Below are 17,483 nucleotides of genomic sequence, written 5' to 3'. Positions count from 1 at the left end.
ATGATATTTTAACCAAATTCTGTGATGACCAGTGGTGATGATGTTGCTTATTTTTTATATTATATTTATCGGAATTTTCTTCAGTAATTAACCCAACAGTTTTCCAGCTCATTCACGCTAAAAATATGCGATATTTGTGGATCGTTATAATTAAACCTTTGACTGATACAAAGACCACTGTATAACTCCACTTCAGACGGAAAGCGTTCATTTCTTTTGTATTTCGCGGTGTTTGCGCGTGTTGTGTATAAAACATGTGGGCATGTTGGCACGTTGCTATGTCCGAATTCCGTCCTCATCTTCTCGTTAAAGAATACTGCAGTATCAACTATCACGGGACAAACTATCGGCGGCAACAGAACTTACGTAATCTAAAAAGGTTTGCGCAAAAATGTTCGCGTTCTAAAGTTGACGAGAAAAAAATCATGTATTTTGTATCGTTTACTCGCTAACATATACAGGACCGTATGTGAGGCTATTCCCCTTAAATATTTTTTTTCGAGTCACATGTTTGTTTGTATATAGAGTCTTTCAAATAAAGCTTTTTCTTTATCGGAATTATTATTACTTCTGCAGCAGCGTTTGACGGGAAAATTCAACTCAAAAGAATGTGACAGACGGGCGTTCGAGGTCACACACAGGTCTTCGACAGGCTCTTCAGCACATTTTTGTCGCATGGCTGTTGGATAATTAACAAATTGTTAATAAAACCATATACAGCCCAGAACTAGCTCCTTTACCCATTTTATATTAAAATTGATATTTGTTTCCCCTTACTTTTACTTGCGCGAGTGCCACTCGCGCGTGTGTCGCGCTCACTTTGTAGTTTGTGCCACTGAGCTATATTAGTACAGGTCAGTGGTTTGGGCATTTCACGAAAATTTTGTGTAAATTTGATTTCCGAGAATGTACACCAAATTGATGTCCTTTGTTCACCAAATTGACGCAAATTTGAAGAAATTTTTATAAAGGTTATTTGGAAAACTAAACCCCAGCTAAAACTAATAATTACAACTAATCATTCATTTTCATGCAATTAAGCATCTAGTATTACATTGATGACATAAAACAAATACTTTAATACTTTATTTTGATTTCTTTTGATTACCCTGCTAAAAATATGCTGCCATAGTGCCATACCAATCACGGAATCAATTATGCAAAGAAAGTGGATTGAAAATTAAAAATTCAGATTTCTTGATTACTAAAGCGCGGATTAAATAACTATTGTGCAGTGTAAAGAGCTACGATAAAATGTCCAATAAAATCTAAACTAAACAATTCGTTCCCAGTCTCACAGAATGACGCAACCACAACAGCACTGCTGGGGGTAATCCGGGGCGAAGACCTGTCGGGGCTCCTTACCGTATACCCAGAAACGGTACGAGTCGCCCTTCCAAACGTAGGACACTTCGGCAACCGGAATCGCACGAAGAATGTGGTTCTTAGAAAAAAACAAAAGAGCTTTGTTCACGGGCAAAGGCTTGATTTTGCTTGGAAAAAGCCCAGGCAAAAACCCTGGAAACCTCAAAATTTTATCGGTTTTTGAAAAGAAAGAAAAAAGGTTCATTCAGCCGATAGGCGCTAGTCCCAGGCGTCTTCCTAAGCCTTTGGCTTGCCTAAGGTTTCGAATTTTGGATTAAGTTCACTGGGTTGGTTCAGCTGATAGTTATATTTCTCAGGTAGACAATCTTAATAGACTAGCCCAAGAGATCTATTTAAACCTAGCAAAAATACCTGCATAAGAATTCTCTCTTGGGGCCAGGAAGTTGCATGTTCGTTCACAAATTGTTGGGATGCGCTGTTGATTTCATTATCGAAGAACGTTGTTATTGGCCAGACCTACATTCGAAAAATACCGTTAAATGTGTCCGACTTTGAATTCTAAAAGCATTTTTTCTGGCGTCATAATTATAAATGTCCCAAAGAGCCCTAATCTCGCATTTTGGATCGAACATGACTTACTCGGGGCAACTGTTGATGGAATATTTGTAAGCCTGTGGCATCTTTCACTTTCTCCTTCGGGCCACCCTGAGTTCTTTCAATTGTTTTCTCTGAATCATGATTTTTCCTGCATTAAAACAGTTAAAAAATAACATTATAGGCATGTACACGGTCGCACAAATACATACACTTGGCCTTACCATGTAACTGTAAGCTGAATGAAAGTCTTCAGTCTGCTATGACCTTGGCAAACTTCACACTTGATTCTTCCCCCACCATTGCACGGGGAGCACCTTGAGTAAAGTGGAGGACAGATGTATTATGTATCGCAGGCAGATATAAACTGGGGATGGGGGTGTGCATTTCCAAAGTAATTTCAGTACAAACCCAAAATAACGAATAGTACACCATCACAGAGAAGATGTCGATATATTTAACAACTATTCGCCATAGGCGTAGGCGAGGTGAATAACTGAATACAAATGACTTCGTCGCGGTCTATATTCAGCGATATCCACCGGGTCCGAGGTGAATAATTGTTAATAATTATAAAGACAATGTTTTTGGAAAAACAAATTTGTTGACGTTGTAGAGAATACATGTTTTACAAACGTACACAAATATCTCGACACAGCGATTCAAAGAAAACAAGATTTTCACAAAATGATGATAAAAATAGCGTTCTACAACGCAGTTTTTTAACTCGAAATAATTTTAGGCCTATTCTTTTCACTTTTGTGCTTTTAGGTAAAGTATTTTCGGTAAAATAAGCTAAATATCGTATTTCTTCATCTGTCACTTTGACAAAAAAATACCTGAACTGAAACCGCCATTTTGAAAAATCCTTTCGTATTATTATCGCATAATAATTGAGTCACTCGACCAATCAGAGGCCAGAATTTCAAATATTAAAAAACACCTATTCTTACCCGAAGCTAAATTGCTAAAAATAGTAGTAATAATAATTTGACTATTTGAGTTGAGTTTCGAACTCAACTGAAATACGGGTATTATTACTTGATCCCAAACGTAGTTCTGTTCATAACTTCCCCCTACCTTCCCTCTCCAGCCCCTGAGCAAAAGGTGCATTGCTTCTCCTCGCCAAAGTTATCTTTAACATGGCCATGACCGTTGCACGTGTTGCACTTGCTCTACACAAATAAGTGGCCGTCGTAGTCGTGGAGAAACGAAAATTAGGCGTTTCAGGATTTGAACATTGTCAAGTAGTTATTGTTTGTTTGGTTGTGTGTAATGCAACACTAAAGTTCACTGCACTTACCCAACCTCTTCCCAAGCAAGTTTTACACTGTTTATATCCTCCACCATAACACTCATGACATTGCTAAAAAAGGGATTTATACATTGATTTATATGACCAGTGCCGATTGAGAAAATGAATTGAAGTTTGGGAATGCATGCAATTCAATATTGTGGTGCTGATCTGCTCCAATTCACCAGTGGCCTCTCTTTTCAATATACCCCATAACCCCACCTTCACTGAAGCAGTATGGGGAACTTCAACTTTAGTGCTTGTTGGTGAGAACATTTTTGATGGTTGAACATTAATATTCCATGGACCAGGGGCTGGACCATTGTGGGGGCCATCCACCACTTGACCTGTCATAACAATAGAAAACTTGTAAAATTTGTGGCAGTTAAAATCTTAGCCTACACTTTACCTCACATATGTTTAAATTGCTGTATATAACTTGCATATAACAATCATCAAAGTTAAAAATAGAGTGTATAAATAACAATGCCAATGACCTTATGCATGGCATGTGTGCAATTTGCAAAGTTTGGAAAGAAATAGAAAGATAGATGAACATCAGATAAGACATACCTGTAAATGGTTCATATTGCCAGGCAGTTTGCCTTGATTCTGTGAATGTTGTTAACTTATACTAGAAATTAGAGTACATAAATTAATTCCTTCTGGATTGTCTATGGTTATACACTCAAGTAGAATCCACAATGGAATTATGGAACATGTCTCTAAGATCTGCAACTAATCTGAATAGTTCATTTTTATAACGTCACCATTACACTCTTAATTTGGAGTTCTCTTACATGATAAGCACTGGTAGGTGTAATATCTTGAATCACCATTTCCTTTGCAGGGCTTGAACCATAACAACACTGTGATGCTACAAAATTTTCCATTGCTTCCTGTGCCTCTTCTGATGTGATTGCTGCACCACTACACAACACAACATGATTTAATTTTACATTAACAAATCTATTACAATGTATGTACCATTTCAATTAGATATACAACACAGAGACTCTAAGTAACTATATGTTTGGTTATGTATGACACTCAAAATACTGACAATAGACACTGACAACTACAGTAAAGCTCATCTTGACACATGTTAACCTATTACAAGTTCATCGCAGCACAGTATATATCCAGCTTATTGGCTGACATTAATTCCAAATATAATTCTGTGGTTAGGATGCATTCAATTACCTAACAAATTCTTCATCTGGACGTGACTGCTCAGGCATAGGAGGGGCAGTAGGTGGGGGAGGAGCATAACCTGACAAATGAGACAAAATAAATTAGTTCTGTACTTTTTAATTTTGATATTCCTTACAGCTCATATATGCAGGGGGATGTCATCCCTGGTCTAATAAAGCAAGGGTATGTGGTCTAATAGGTGGTCCCACATAACTATAATTTTGTACTATTACTTTCGCTGCATTCAACATGATCCAATTTCTCATCTTACCCTGACCGAAAACAGTTTTCTCATAACCTGCCACAGCTTCAAATAAGGTAGCTGGAGGGCCACCAGGTGCTAAAATAGAGCAAGGAAATGAGATTAAAATGATTTGATGTTAAATAACAATAAAAACAATGTTCTACAGACCTCCAGCTTGTGGTGGATATCCACCTGCACCTTGTGGAGGGTATCCACCTGCACCTTGTGGAGGGTATCCACCTGCACCTTGTGGTGGGTAACCTAAACCATAAAATCAAATAAAAGTTATAAACATGCCAACCATTGGTAATTCTAGCAAGAATGGTACATTAATCACCTGGGTTTTGTGAATACATCTCAATTGAATATTATGATCCTGATTAGGTGAAGCTAGACAGTATATTGAATAAACCCTAACAAGAAAACGTCACCAGTTAGACTTTATCATGAAACAAAACTGAAAGCTTTGAATACAGTCAATATGAGTCACATGGATTAAGGCAACTCCTTTCCATAATTAATCAATGGGGAACTAACTTGGCATAATTTAAATACTTCCTATGCCAATGAAAACAGGAAGACTATTGAACTCGATTACTCAAACTTTGACTGTAATATTATATACTTCTGCTATTATAAAATGTTTATTACAGCTTCATTTGCAAAATCCAATAATACACAGTAAATGAAAAGATGATGTAGTAGTGTCTAGGAAGAACATTTTAAAACCAAGTGTATATACTAAAAGCCTGCTTAAACCATGCCATACATTCTTGTTCAGACAGCGGGTGAAATGTTGCAATAATGTTAATGTATGTTTTTGGATAAACAGTTACAAAAGTGAACTAACGGGCGTTCTGTAAATGATTTAGTTGAGGAAATATTGACACTAATTTATTCAGTCGAAGGCTTTCTTAGTTTCAGATGTTTATATTACCCGGTAGGTAATCATCTATAGAATGCGCACGTGCTTTCAAAATATTAGAAATAAAAGGTTGCTTTTAGTCCGAATTTATCGAGCCAGATATAGATCTCTTGTAGCATATAATCGTATTAAACGGATAATATTAGAATTCGGCTACTTCGGCAGGCAAATATCTCACATTCGAAGACTTTCTTCCTGGCCACAAGAGCCTCGCAAAGAGCATTCATGTACACCGCTTCATGGTCGTACAATTTGCGTGCAAAAACACGAAATTTTCCTTAGTGTATGGAGAAAAACATGTAAGAAAACTTACCGAATGCGACGTCTTTTCAAACAAGAAGTGAATGCACATTAAATATACAAACAAAAAAAAAGTCGATCCACTTCGCTGATATGGGACCAATGACAGAGTGCTCACAAGTTGGGAACGTCAATACTCACAGCTTGACATCTTGGCCTTGGTCATGCCTTCGTAGTCATGGAAACGGCACACGATTGAAAAAAGATTTAATTCAAAAGAATGTTACTGTTAGCCTGCAACGCAGACTATATATTGGGGTACATACCAATATATAGTCTGCGTTGCAGGCTAAAAGAACGTTTGATCATGGCAGTCATGAAGAGGGGGCAAAAGTGATGTGCAATTTTAAGTTTATATTTTTTGCTTTCCCAAAATCAACTTTGAAATTTTGTCTATAGACCATAGACCACATTGCATGGTCTTTAGAAAGTCCACGATTCTATCCTGCTTGTATTTTCTGTGAGGGGCTTATTTACTAATAAGCAAACTCAACAAATTTATTAGAAAAGGCTACTTATCAATCAATCTCCTATCACACTGTCAAATATACCAATATTATTACCACATGTAAGTCAGTGATTAATGTTTTATTATTACAATATCAACATCACATATTTTTGACTATTTTACTGTTGTTTTCTCCTGAAAGAACAGCCTATAAAAAGTAATTGATAAAATAGGAATTAATTCTTGGAAAATAACAGAAACCAAAAACAGTTTTGGGAATCCTGTAAGGAAATGTTGGAAGATAATGTTGGAAAAGTTTGATCAAGTTGGAAAGTTATAAGTAGTGTGTTCCATAAACATGGATATCTTCATAATTGTGTATTGGGTATGCATTTAATATCATGAAACAACAGGCCATTGCATGTACATGTTCAAACAACAAACTCATAGACACACAAAAAACCACTCAATGCAGATGTCATGAATATTGAGATGTTCACTTTGCTACTTACCCTCTGTCAATCGTGCCCTACCACCTGTTGGCTGGCATAAAACAGTTGAACAGCTGACACACAGGACAACCGTCTGAGCATGACTAAATACTGTAGTTATTTTGTAACATCCTGAAAAAAATTTGCACATTAGCTTCTAGAATTGTGGCTTATCAATATTTGAAACCATTCACAAGTGCAATCTAGTTCATAAACTGTGTTGAATTACAAATATATAATGCAAAAAAAAATCATACATCATAGGTACCTGGACACTTTACATCCATGAAATACGAGTTAGGTGACTGTACCAGCCTTTTTAATTTGTGTTTTCTTTTCTCTTCCTCAGCACTTGGATGAAGTAAATCTTTATACAACTATAAAATATATTAAACTTCAGTATGGTGCCAAATCCTTTAGATTTGTGATTACCAACAATCCTTGTCTTTTTATACTCCAAAGTCAGTTTTCACCTCTTAAATACATAATTTGTGATATTATTGTTACCCTTTATTCAATCTGACTTAAGGTATATTTTTCAATTAAATAACCAGTAAGTTCAACTGTCAGACCTTTACAGCATAAAAATGGCAAGAATTACAACAAAGCATAGATTTAGTTAAAGGATTTATATAGCTACAGCCAAAGTAGTGTTCTTTTGCAATTTCTTGATTTGCAAGCTGCTCAAACAATTTGAGATGGAAGCAAGTGTATTAGAGACTGAACTTCACTGCCAAATTTGCAAATGAAGTTTTAATTGAACATTTGAAAAGAAACCAAAGACTTGCTTCAAAACTTCTGTAAACAACCTGCAAATCAAGATTTCTGGAGAAATATGTTTCATTTTGGCACTAGCATGTCTTTGACAAAGGTTTTCTGTTCCGCCAGAGACAAGATAATTTCCAGAATTTAGATTATGGTGGAAAGTTGTGAGTAGGCTTAATTTTTTAGCTCTTTTCCCATGGATGAAAGCCTTTGAAATCTCTGATGTATTTGAATTATGGGATTACAATTGTTGGCATGCACATTCATAAATGTTGATAAATTAGTGGTATTGAGTTTTATATATGGAATGCAGTAATGTACCCTGGTTTGTTGAGTCAAGTAAAATACCACGAAATAAGAAAGGTATTATGTACATATAAAATAAAAATCAAAGGTATGAACTAACTTAAATTAATAATACAAGTTTAAAAAATGATAGAAATAAGATAAAATCGAAAATAACTGGGTCATCATATTTTGAGATCGCATGCATAGTGCTGGTCATTTTCGTACTGTTTACCATGTGATCGTATTTTGTGTTGAAACGTGTTCGGGCAAAATTATAGCAACTGAAAAACCATAATTACAATACGAAATCCGTCTAATTTTTACGCAATACGATAGATAATAACAAGACGCGTTCGGATTATTCAAAACTACGACAGGAAATTGTCACAGAATAGAATAAAATAAAATTTTTTCAAGCAACTCACAGGCATCTTGCGACCTGATCTCGTCGTCTTCAGCAAAAGAAAGAACGCACCACGCACGCGCAATGAAATGCAATGCGGGGAGCACACGTTACTTTTAAGGGGGACAATTGCACCATCATCCCGCAAGATTTTTACCGGTAAAAAAGTTCGAAGACTTCGAATACCGTCGTTTCATAATTTCGTTTCATAGAAATAAGTGAAAATGTGAAATAAACATAGCATGTTTTAAATTCGACTTCTACTGGGTAAAAACTCCATTTTCAGTTATTTCAGTAAATCGTAAACATTTACGAATTAATCCTTGAGTGTAGGTAAGGATTAGGATTAAACCATAAATCTAATTAAGACCTGATCCTAAGGTCCTAACCATTATCCTAAGTCCTAACCTCATCTGAAGGATTAAATTCGTGTATTTAGGATTTACTTGGCATGAAATTTTTACCCACTACTTCTTCCATTGAGAGAAAATGTACAAATCAAACATGATAACACTGCTAGCCATCCAATCATCTATAACTCCCTAATATACGTCAATGAGAGCCAACCAATGAAAGCGTACTACCCAGGTTTGGGAACATGAAACCTAGCGCTAATTCGCTGACGTTCTCTTACGCATACTTTATTTACGTCTGCGCGCAACCTGGCGCAAGCTAACTCGTCTAAAAGGTCAAGTTTATGTATATATACGGTCACTGTATTATTTATATATATGAATATATGAGTCATTTTATAGGGTCAAAGGTCGACGTTACCGGTCTGATCTACTTCCGGTAGTGACGTATGCCAATTAATTATCTCGTTACTAGCCAATCAGCGTGCTGCAAGCTCCAAAAAATTTTATTTTTATTTTTCGAAGTTTGGCTTGACGACAAAAACAAACCTGTGTTGTATAGAGGAGCGACGGGGGAAAAGTTGTGTATTTTGACATGATATTCTGGATTGCGAGTCGTAATTTTGCCATGAGTCATATTCATAGCAAGAGGGTGTAAAGAAGAAAGCGTCTGTGGCCTGCAGTCCGTTGAAGATGAAACCAAACGAAGGTACATAAAAATATATCGATTGCCTATCCAGTCGACTGAGTGATCAAAACAGAGGCAGCATCATACTGTTATTTTGTAATATTTTAGTCTGTCCCTATCTTTCATGCCCTAAATAGTTAACCATGGCTATCCCTGCCTACAAATATGTTGAATTCAGCTAAATAAGCTGGGAAAACGGTTTCACACAAAGTGTGTGTCACCGTCACAGATATTGAAGCCTCATTGATATATGATTTAAGCTGATGAAATATTTTAGAGAGCTGTTGTATTGTTTATATTAGTATGAAATGATTGCTTTCGACCCTAATCAACGATTCCACTCAAGTGAATTTTCTGTCTGACCGTTTTGGGAATTTCTTGATTCAAGCTGAAATAACATTTTTATGTGACATCCTAGTCAAATTATATTTGCCTGTCTCTGAAAGTCCTTTTTTTAAATTTCCTGTGGTAATTATATTTTATTGTAACATCATTCGTTATCACGTTTAAAATTATGTAACATCCCCTGTTATGCAAATGATAACAAGCAATTAATATTTTAGTCAGGTTATAGGCAAAACATTAAGGTGATTGGGACCCTACATTTATGTCAATAATATGATAATATCTATGATGTAGGGGTGGGTAATATCATGTCTGTCTATCTGGCCACAGGGGCCCAAGAATTTGATTGTGGGGAGATGACTGAAGCCTTTGTTGGCTCTAACCTTGTTGTTTTTTAGGTTATGAGATTGGTGAAGAAGACTTGGTTGCCCAACTAGGGATGCTTATCCTAGATGGTCGAACTCCTCAGGATTCTAAAAGCAATATAACAGGCTGTGTGAAGTGTGATGATGGCCTCTCTGGCCCAAGAAAGGTTCGAGCATGAAATTATGTATTACTACAATGAGATATCATGTATCCCAATGATCATAAAGTTCCACAATCATAATGTGTGCATGCTGCATGGTGTACCTATTTTTATAGATTTTCTAAATGCTTAGGTACACAGTGATGTTATTATTTATTAGACTGCAAATTCAGGCTTGAAAATAACAATATTGCATCAAGAGTTCAGCGTTGGTATTGGAAGGGGAGCTGGCCAATATTTGGCATATAGTTCAAAATTCAATTGCCTAAAATATTAATTAATTCTATATTGCATTTTCTTGAAACAATCATTTTCTTTGCATTCCATATTTGTATTGGTAGAATAATTCTACCAATAGCTAATAGGACCTTGCTAAGAGCCCTTTGCACTATTCTACAAGTGGTCTTTCAAGTCAGCTCCCAAACCCATTCTATAGTAAAGACACTGTGTAAAAAGACTTATTTTCCCATCAGAAACAGAAAGATTTCATTACACAATGGACATTGTGTGATTCACTGTGCATCGAAGTCTGGCTGTATCGTCAAGAACAGTTTAACAAAAGGGAGGCGATGAATGGTCATGGTAGTTACCTGTTAATTGAACAATGGGAAATCAAACTTAAGCTTAGCAGGTTATAAAATATGTTTTCAAAATTTTAAACTCTCGAAAATGGAACTAATTGCAATTTCAAAACTATGCTATTTAAAACAGGAAGTTTTGTTAATTTCCCTACCGACTATACGTAAGGAAAATATTGCAATCAACATCTTTTATTACCGGGTATAAACACTTGTTTTTATTCGTGTTCTTTAAAAGCACCGCGTATCTAGCTAGCTTAACAAATAGGTTCGTCATAATACTGACAATTATCAGTTATCACAGAAATATTCACAAAAATGTCTCACAATCATTCAAAAACATTCGGTGTTTGATGTCACCTGTCATGACCTCCATGTGAAATAAGATTAGTTCCACCTGTTTACTTTTCTCCTTAAAAGCATTTTTTCCGTTTAATAAACTTACTTCCTTTGTCTCCTTCCGTTTTTTCCGATGGATATAGAAATCCTGACCTTGGTTTTTACTGCACCGAAAAGATGTTGACTCAAGCAATAAGATCAAAGTTGTATTTCTCTCAACTAAGTGCTTGGCTTAGTCTCACGAAAGGAGAGTTCCCGCGCTATATGTATTTTAGGTAGGTTGAATCAGGTTGAAATGATGTAAGTTTGTCTACCGGATAACATTTGTAGAGTAGGTGATTTTAAAGTGAAAACTGAAATTAATACTAATAGTCTTTACAAAACTGAGGCCAAGAATAACAACGTCATTAATACAATAACGAAGTCGAAGTAAATTTATCATTATATGATTTTAAAAAAGCTTTCGCTTCCCAAATTTAATCCATGTCTTTTTTCAGTTTTCACTTTCAGTTTTATTTACGGGTATACTTTATTATCTCAAGACTATTCATTCCATAGAAACAACTTTTCAGTCCAAAATTGAACTGGAACCATATAAATAGATGTCAGAGCGGAAGTCAGCGGCCGCCTGTTGAGAGAATTGACCAATCAGAAACGCGCATTTCTAAGAATTTCCGCTAAGCTAACTACGATTTAACTACGCGTGAAATCAAGTTACCAGTTTTCTACAAGGCCCCTGAACACTTCAAAAAATCCTAATTTATCCGTTTTACTCCCCCAGGCTTTGTTCAACAAAAGAAAAAACACCATTAGAAAGATTTATTCGAGCACCCGATTTTCACCAGTTTCCTCAAGTGAACATTAATTCCACCAAAGAGCTCATAGTCTCTCTTCATTCTCTTCCTCATTCCGACCTACTGAGGGACTACCCCATGTTTTCGTGGGTATTGAATGACCTTCCCTCTGAGACACCGCCAAGAAAATTGGGAGAAAAAATACCGGAAAATTTCGATGCTTCACTAGAGGGAAATGACTGCTTTTACGGCAGTACTAACCAGAAGAAAGATCTCTCCAATAGTCGAGGAAACGTTGTGCGAAAATTAGAGTTTAAAAATTTCAGTTCTGTTGGAGAAAAAACATCGAACATGACAAAGATAACGAGTTGTGTAGTAAAAGAATTGAGTACAGTATCCGTGCAGAATGTAAATAGGACAAGCGTTGAGCGTTTTTCAAAACTGGGTTCCTCTAAGCATGTTAAGAGGGAAACGGATTGTAAATACTCAACCGAAGAGGAGCAGAATTTGATATCAGACAATGAAAGGCCACAACCGCAAAAGGGCGAGTTTTTTTGCGAAGAAGCAAAAGGACATTTCTCAAAACAGGAAGCGACGGGATTTTCGAACAAGCACTCAGAACCGTTACACGCTTCCCCGAAATTGTTCGCTTCAAATCGTGCTACTGAAAATAATTCGCTAGCGCAGGGAGCTTCAGGAGACTTCAAGGAATTAATATGTGATGAAGAAGGTTCACCCGCTGATAAAATAACAGAAAGACATTCATCTTTGTCATCGCAAGGATATCTTAAGAAAATTACACCAATAGAAAAACAGTGCTTTGGGAAAAGCCTCGATTCTGAAAATTTTGGAACCAACTTGAAATGTCGCAAACAAGAAATTTCTAAGAAATCACTGTTGACATGTGATATGGCTGCCCGCGATTGCAGGAATTCAATATTAAATTTAGATAAATTGCAGAGTTCGCAAAAGACGAAAATTTCAAATAGCAAGATTTGCGATGGTTTGAACTGTGAAGGAAGCGGAAATTTACAGGAGACAATGAGAATATCTTGGAGTAGGAGCATTGACGAATGCGGGAATGTTTTGCATCGTGATGAAAACGGGATTGGAAACATTATTTCTGATGTGAGACATGTGATGGATAAAGAGTACGAGAAGACCTTGCACGAGAGAATAGGCAAATGTTGTTTAGCAAGTGAAGGATACCGCGGAAAAAACCGTGAGGATAGCACGAAAAAGACGATGGAAGCTGATAAAACAGAAGACAATAACAAGGTGAGTAAGTAATGGTCCCTTTTGATCGTTTAATCGGTTCGCTGTAACCATTGCCGTTGGATGGTAAGCGATGGTAAATGGATCTTCAAACTTTAAAACGACAATAGAATATTTCTCATATTGCCAAATTTAAAACGAGACACTTTGTCAGGTATGGTAAGTTAAGTGCGTTAGGCTTCATTTGCAAGTGAAACTGGTTGTTTTGTTTCTCTAAAAACAGGAAGTGATGTTTCCGCAAGGCCAATTAGTCTATATTTACTTTCTTTCCACACCAAACAAATGAGCGTACCAAAATCTTGTCAAATGCGGAAACCCGTTCACCGATATTTGCCTGACCAAGAATGGACTATGTGCATTACACTGACAGCTGGACTAACACCGCGTTACTCGTCTTCTTTAGGATAATGTTTTTAGAAACACCACATGTACCACAATACCTCATGCTCGTATCTCAAGATATCACTTCAGACATGCTTCAACTGGCACTCTCGCTGTCTTTCATCCCAGGACTGGGCTACCTATGTCATCTAGTCCGGTAAAACACTCGAGCTTCATTGATTAAAAAAATCGCATGTTTATTCAATGCTCGCAACACAAGCTTTATCAAAACCAAATTGTTTTCTTTGAAAATACTTAACTAGAAAAACAAACCGTGATTACACATGATTACACATGCACTGTACGGAGAAGGCTAACTGTTGATTAACCGTTTTCATAAAAGGCTAATTGTTTGAGTATAAAGAATTGACCGTCTACAATTCTACCTTTAAACCAAATGGATGAAATTTCAATTGTTTACATATCCATATCCTGTATAATGTTAACAACCAAACTTCACCCTTTTTGCAAAGTGCCTTTCCATTTAATGTTGTATTTTCCGCTCTTCACATTGAACTTATGATGAATTTACGTTTGTTCTTAAACATATTGATTATACCAGTTGTCTTCATACACAGGCTCCGTTTAGAAAAACGTCACAAAAGAAAACTGTGGATGATATTTGCAGGTGATTTCCAGCAATACAAGTTTATTAGTTTATAAATTAGGCCTCGGAAGCTATGAATCCAAAAAAATATAAAAAAAACACCTCAAGAATATTTTAAGTTATAATCTAATTTGTGTTTATATTTTCCTATTACAGTCCGCCCCGTGAACCGTCTAGTCTTTCAGACCAGTGCGGTAATCTTAGTAAAAGTGCACCGACTTTAACCACGCAAAGTTTGCTGGTTAATTTTGAGGTGAGCAACAGCTATAGCTATATAATACTATATGAATCGCTTTATATTTTAGTTTAATATACAATATAGTTATTCACTGTATACACGAGCTATTCTGCAATCTGATTGGTCGAGATACCCACCGTATATCTGTAGCAAAAACAAAATGTGCGAAAAATTCTTTTTAAAACTGCAGTTCTCAGAGATTCAAAACAATATGAATAAAATATGAGATAAAAATATTTACAGCAAAAAAAAGTTTTTGTTCATGAAGACGGGCTTCTAAATTTAATTTCACGTGTATGCATTTAGCAAAAACATTGACTGATTTATGCAATTTATCCTGTTTATTTATTTATTTAATGTATATTTCAGCTATATTATAAAATAATTTTCGCTCTCGTCGTTGCATGCGTCACATATTGATTTCCTTTTTATAACCTAAACCATGCCAACTCATCAATGAAAGAAGCGATAATTTTAGCTGTGCAAACATTTTTTTCAAAATAGCCTCTTTAACTTTTTAGGAATCGGTTTTAAACGATCGTCTTCTCCCCGACGGTGTCGTCGAGGTAGGATGAACCCGCCTGTTTTGTTTTCGATTTTTTAGCCTAATGCACGAAGGATGCAGAACGTTGCAGGAGGTTTATTAGGCCTGTTTCAGACGTCGAACTTTTCATGTGTTGAACCTGATTTTAATGAGCTAAAGTCTTTGTTTAAGTTCATTTGCATTCGATTCGATCGGCACATGAAAAGTTGACGCCTGAAACGGGCCTTACTAAGCAAAATTTAAATATGATCGTGCTTTTTGGTAACCTGCGATACTTTTTAGTATACATGCAATATTTCTATGTTGTTAATTGCTTTCAAATTATCCTGTTTTAGGGGTTTACGGCAGAGCTCAGTGCAAGTGGTTCGAAAAAATGTCTTGCACACGTGACGCTTCCAGTTCAAGCATACTTCTTTAAACTATCTGACGACAATGCACCATCCCCTTATATGGTACTTTTATACTCTCTTTGTAGATTTCCGTTATGTTCTTGAACTCTTGAGATATTTTCGAACGAATTTGTCGCCATCTTGAATATCCACCATGCATGCATTAAAAACAAGATAGTGGTTTAGAGTTGCCTTAATTTATTAATATAATTAAGATATTTTAAAAAATGAGAAAGTCAATCTAATTCTTTTTTATCAACAATCCCTTTAAATACGAAGCGGTAAAGTCTTCAATACAAACACATTTTGTAATATAGTTTGCGAGTATCCCTTCATTTTAAAATGGTGAAACTTTTCCGAAATGCTACAAATACTTTAAAAATAGTATAATGTTCGTGAAAGCTTCCAAACAGACCGCAACATATTTTACTGTTTTCAGGGTTACATTTCATTAGATGTACCTGGATTGCCAAAGAAAGGCTACCATGTCCCCAAGAATGGTACTATTCAGTTGGTACGACGCTCGAATGCAAAATATGTTCAATATTCTAATATTAATTTTGTTTTAAATATAGATGCGATTGCTTTGCACCATTACATATATGATTTATTTTGCACCATGTATGTTCTTTTTTAGACTCTCTTCAATCCAAACCAGACTGTGGTTAAAGTATTTGTGGTGCTGTACGATTTCACTGATATGCAGCCGAACTTTCAAACATTTCTTCGGCAAAAGACGACGTCGTTGGTCAAGTCAGAGGGACTTGTCGATAGAGTATGTTGTATATTGTTTGGAGAATTCACCGCTTTGCAAAATATTTTCTCAATTAGCCTACAACGAATTGTCTTTTCCTGTATAATAATTCCATATTTTTTCCCTTTAATTTCAGATTCACGATAATTTACACTATCTTATTCACCTCAGGTATGTAAATTGATTAAAAAATATTACTAGGTTTATGACGTTACCATTACAGTTGCCGTTACCTTTGCAGTTCGTGTTAGACACCAGCCTCCTACCTTGCATTTCTATTCTGTTTTGCCACCACCCTCTCTCCTTTGACCCCCCCCCCTACCCACTTCCTTCCAACCTCCAACCGTAAAAAACTTGTTTATATATAGATTCGCTTCTTCGAAGTCTGGTCGAATTTACCTCCACACAGACATCCGTGTGATATTCGCCCGGCACCCCCCTGACCAAGTTCATCTCAGTACCACCACAAACGGGCCAACGAATCCGAAGTATGTCCCAAGACAGGAAACCCGGGAGGCATGTTAGGTTGTTGCAATTTTGAACTTGGTCGGTATTCGATATATATATTTAGACCTCGTATTTCAACCGCGTACAATAGTTATATCAATATTTAAAAATGTACTCATCAGAATATACGTTGTGTTACATTACTGCATGAAACAGAAAGTAAAAGTAAAATACTAGTCAGTTGTCATTTGCCTAAACACGGTAGTGAGTTTTTAAGAATACCGGAGAATAGTTGGAACATGAAAGTCAGTTATACACTTAATTCGGCTTAGATATATGCACATCAATTTGTATCATTTTACTTTTAGAAGAAAGGAATATTTGGCTAATTATCTATATGAACTGATTTTGCGATAGGTTAGTTTCAAAAATTAATGGAATCATCTCCCTAAATGAAGAAACCATATATAAACACTGAACCTTTTGATGAAGAATATCAATCACAAAACATCCCTTTTAGGCCTAGAAAACTAGGTCTATATACAGTGGCGTAGCCAGAACGATAATTGGGGGGGCCATATTCATATATTCGTGATACGCAGGTTTAATTTCTTTTCAAATCAATTGTCTTTACAGTCTGTTAACATGAATATATGAATATGCCCCACCCCCCCAATTATCGATGCTGGCTACGCCACTGTCTATATATAGCTATATATATCTATATAGTATATTTGGCCTTTGTAATCCTGTTTTAACTTGTCCGGCGTCTGGCTGGGCCAGTGAGCGAAACGCCCCAACAAGGGAAACGAACCATGTGCATATTTTCTTCAGTTCATTTATATATATTCATAAATTATTTTTAGTATGATTAATATTATTTAATTCATTATATATAGCGCGTTATTTATTTTATAATATAGCAGCATTACGTTGATAAAAAGATACAATCA

At 36.0% G+C, this 17,483-nt stretch overlaps 3 protein-coding genes across 4 annotated transcripts; 1 reads left to right on the top strand and 2 right to left on the bottom strand.

Moving 5' to 3' along the window:
* Positions 1-1,164: 1,164 nt before the first annotated feature.
* LOC114522937 (protein SSUH2 homolog) lies at positions 1,165-6,017 on the bottom strand. 2 transcript variants are annotated; one of them, XM_028543723.1, is made up of 14 exons: positions 5,891-6,017; positions 4,988-5,065; positions 4,821-4,887; positions 4,680-4,748; positions 4,418-4,487; positions 4,015-4,144; positions 3,788-3,848; positions 3,437-3,561; positions 3,224-3,286; positions 3,001-3,095; positions 2,145-2,237; positions 1,966-2,071; positions 1,738-1,842; positions 1,165-1,444 (listed from the first exon to the last, which is right to left on the bottom strand). In XM_028543723.1, exons 2-14 carry the CDS (start codon positions 5,006-5,008, stop codon positions 1,295-1,297), a joined length of 1,155 nt encoding a protein of 384 aa, XP_028399524.1. In that variant the 5' UTR covers positions 5,009-5,065; positions 5,891-6,017; the 3' UTR covers positions 1,165-1,294. The 2 variants fall into 2 exon arrangements, with proteins under 2 accessions (XP_028399524.1, XP_028399523.1); XM_028543722.1 differs by having other exon boundaries at positions 4,821-4,913; positions 4,990-5,065; positions 5,891-6,016.
* Positions 6,018-6,498: 481 nt separating this feature from the next.
* On the bottom strand, positions 6,499-8,321 carry LOC114522851 (40S ribosomal protein S27). Its single transcript, XM_028543615.1, has 4 exons — positions 8,295-8,321; positions 7,085-7,193; positions 6,838-6,948; positions 6,499-6,533 (listed from the first exon to the last, which is right to left on the bottom strand). Exons 1-4 carry the CDS (start codon positions 8,298-8,300, stop codon positions 6,505-6,507), a joined length of 255 nt encoding a protein of 84 aa, XP_028399416.1. The 5' UTR covers positions 8,301-8,321; the 3' UTR covers positions 6,499-6,504.
* An 866-nt stretch (positions 8,322-9,187) lies between these two features.
* Positions 9,188-17,145, top strand: LOC114522902 (protein FAM214A-like). The gene is made up of 14 exons (XM_028543681.1): positions 9,188-9,334; positions 10,057-10,190; positions 10,658-10,815; positions 11,245-11,376; positions 11,883-13,173; positions 13,574-13,708; positions 14,130-14,179; positions 14,315-14,411; positions 14,918-14,962; positions 15,276-15,392; positions 15,769-15,843; positions 15,967-16,104; positions 16,220-16,254; positions 16,452-17,145. Exons 1-14 carry the CDS (start codon positions 9,319-9,321, stop codon positions 16,606-16,608), a joined length of 2,580 nt encoding a protein of 859 aa, XP_028399482.1. The 5' UTR covers positions 9,188-9,318; the 3' UTR covers positions 16,609-17,145.
* Positions 17,146-17,483: the final 338 nt, after the last annotated feature.

This window comes from Dendronephthya gigantea, unplaced genomic scaffold, assembly GCF_004324835.1.
Source record: "Dendronephthya gigantea isolate DGI-Jeju-01 unplaced genomic scaffold, DenGig_1.0 000024F, whole genome shotgun sequence".
Lineage (NCBI taxonomy): Eukaryota > Metazoa > Cnidaria > Anthozoa > Malacalcyonacea > Nephtheidae > Dendronephthya > Dendronephthya gigantea.
This window is presented reverse-complemented; position numbering and strand designations above follow the sequence as displayed.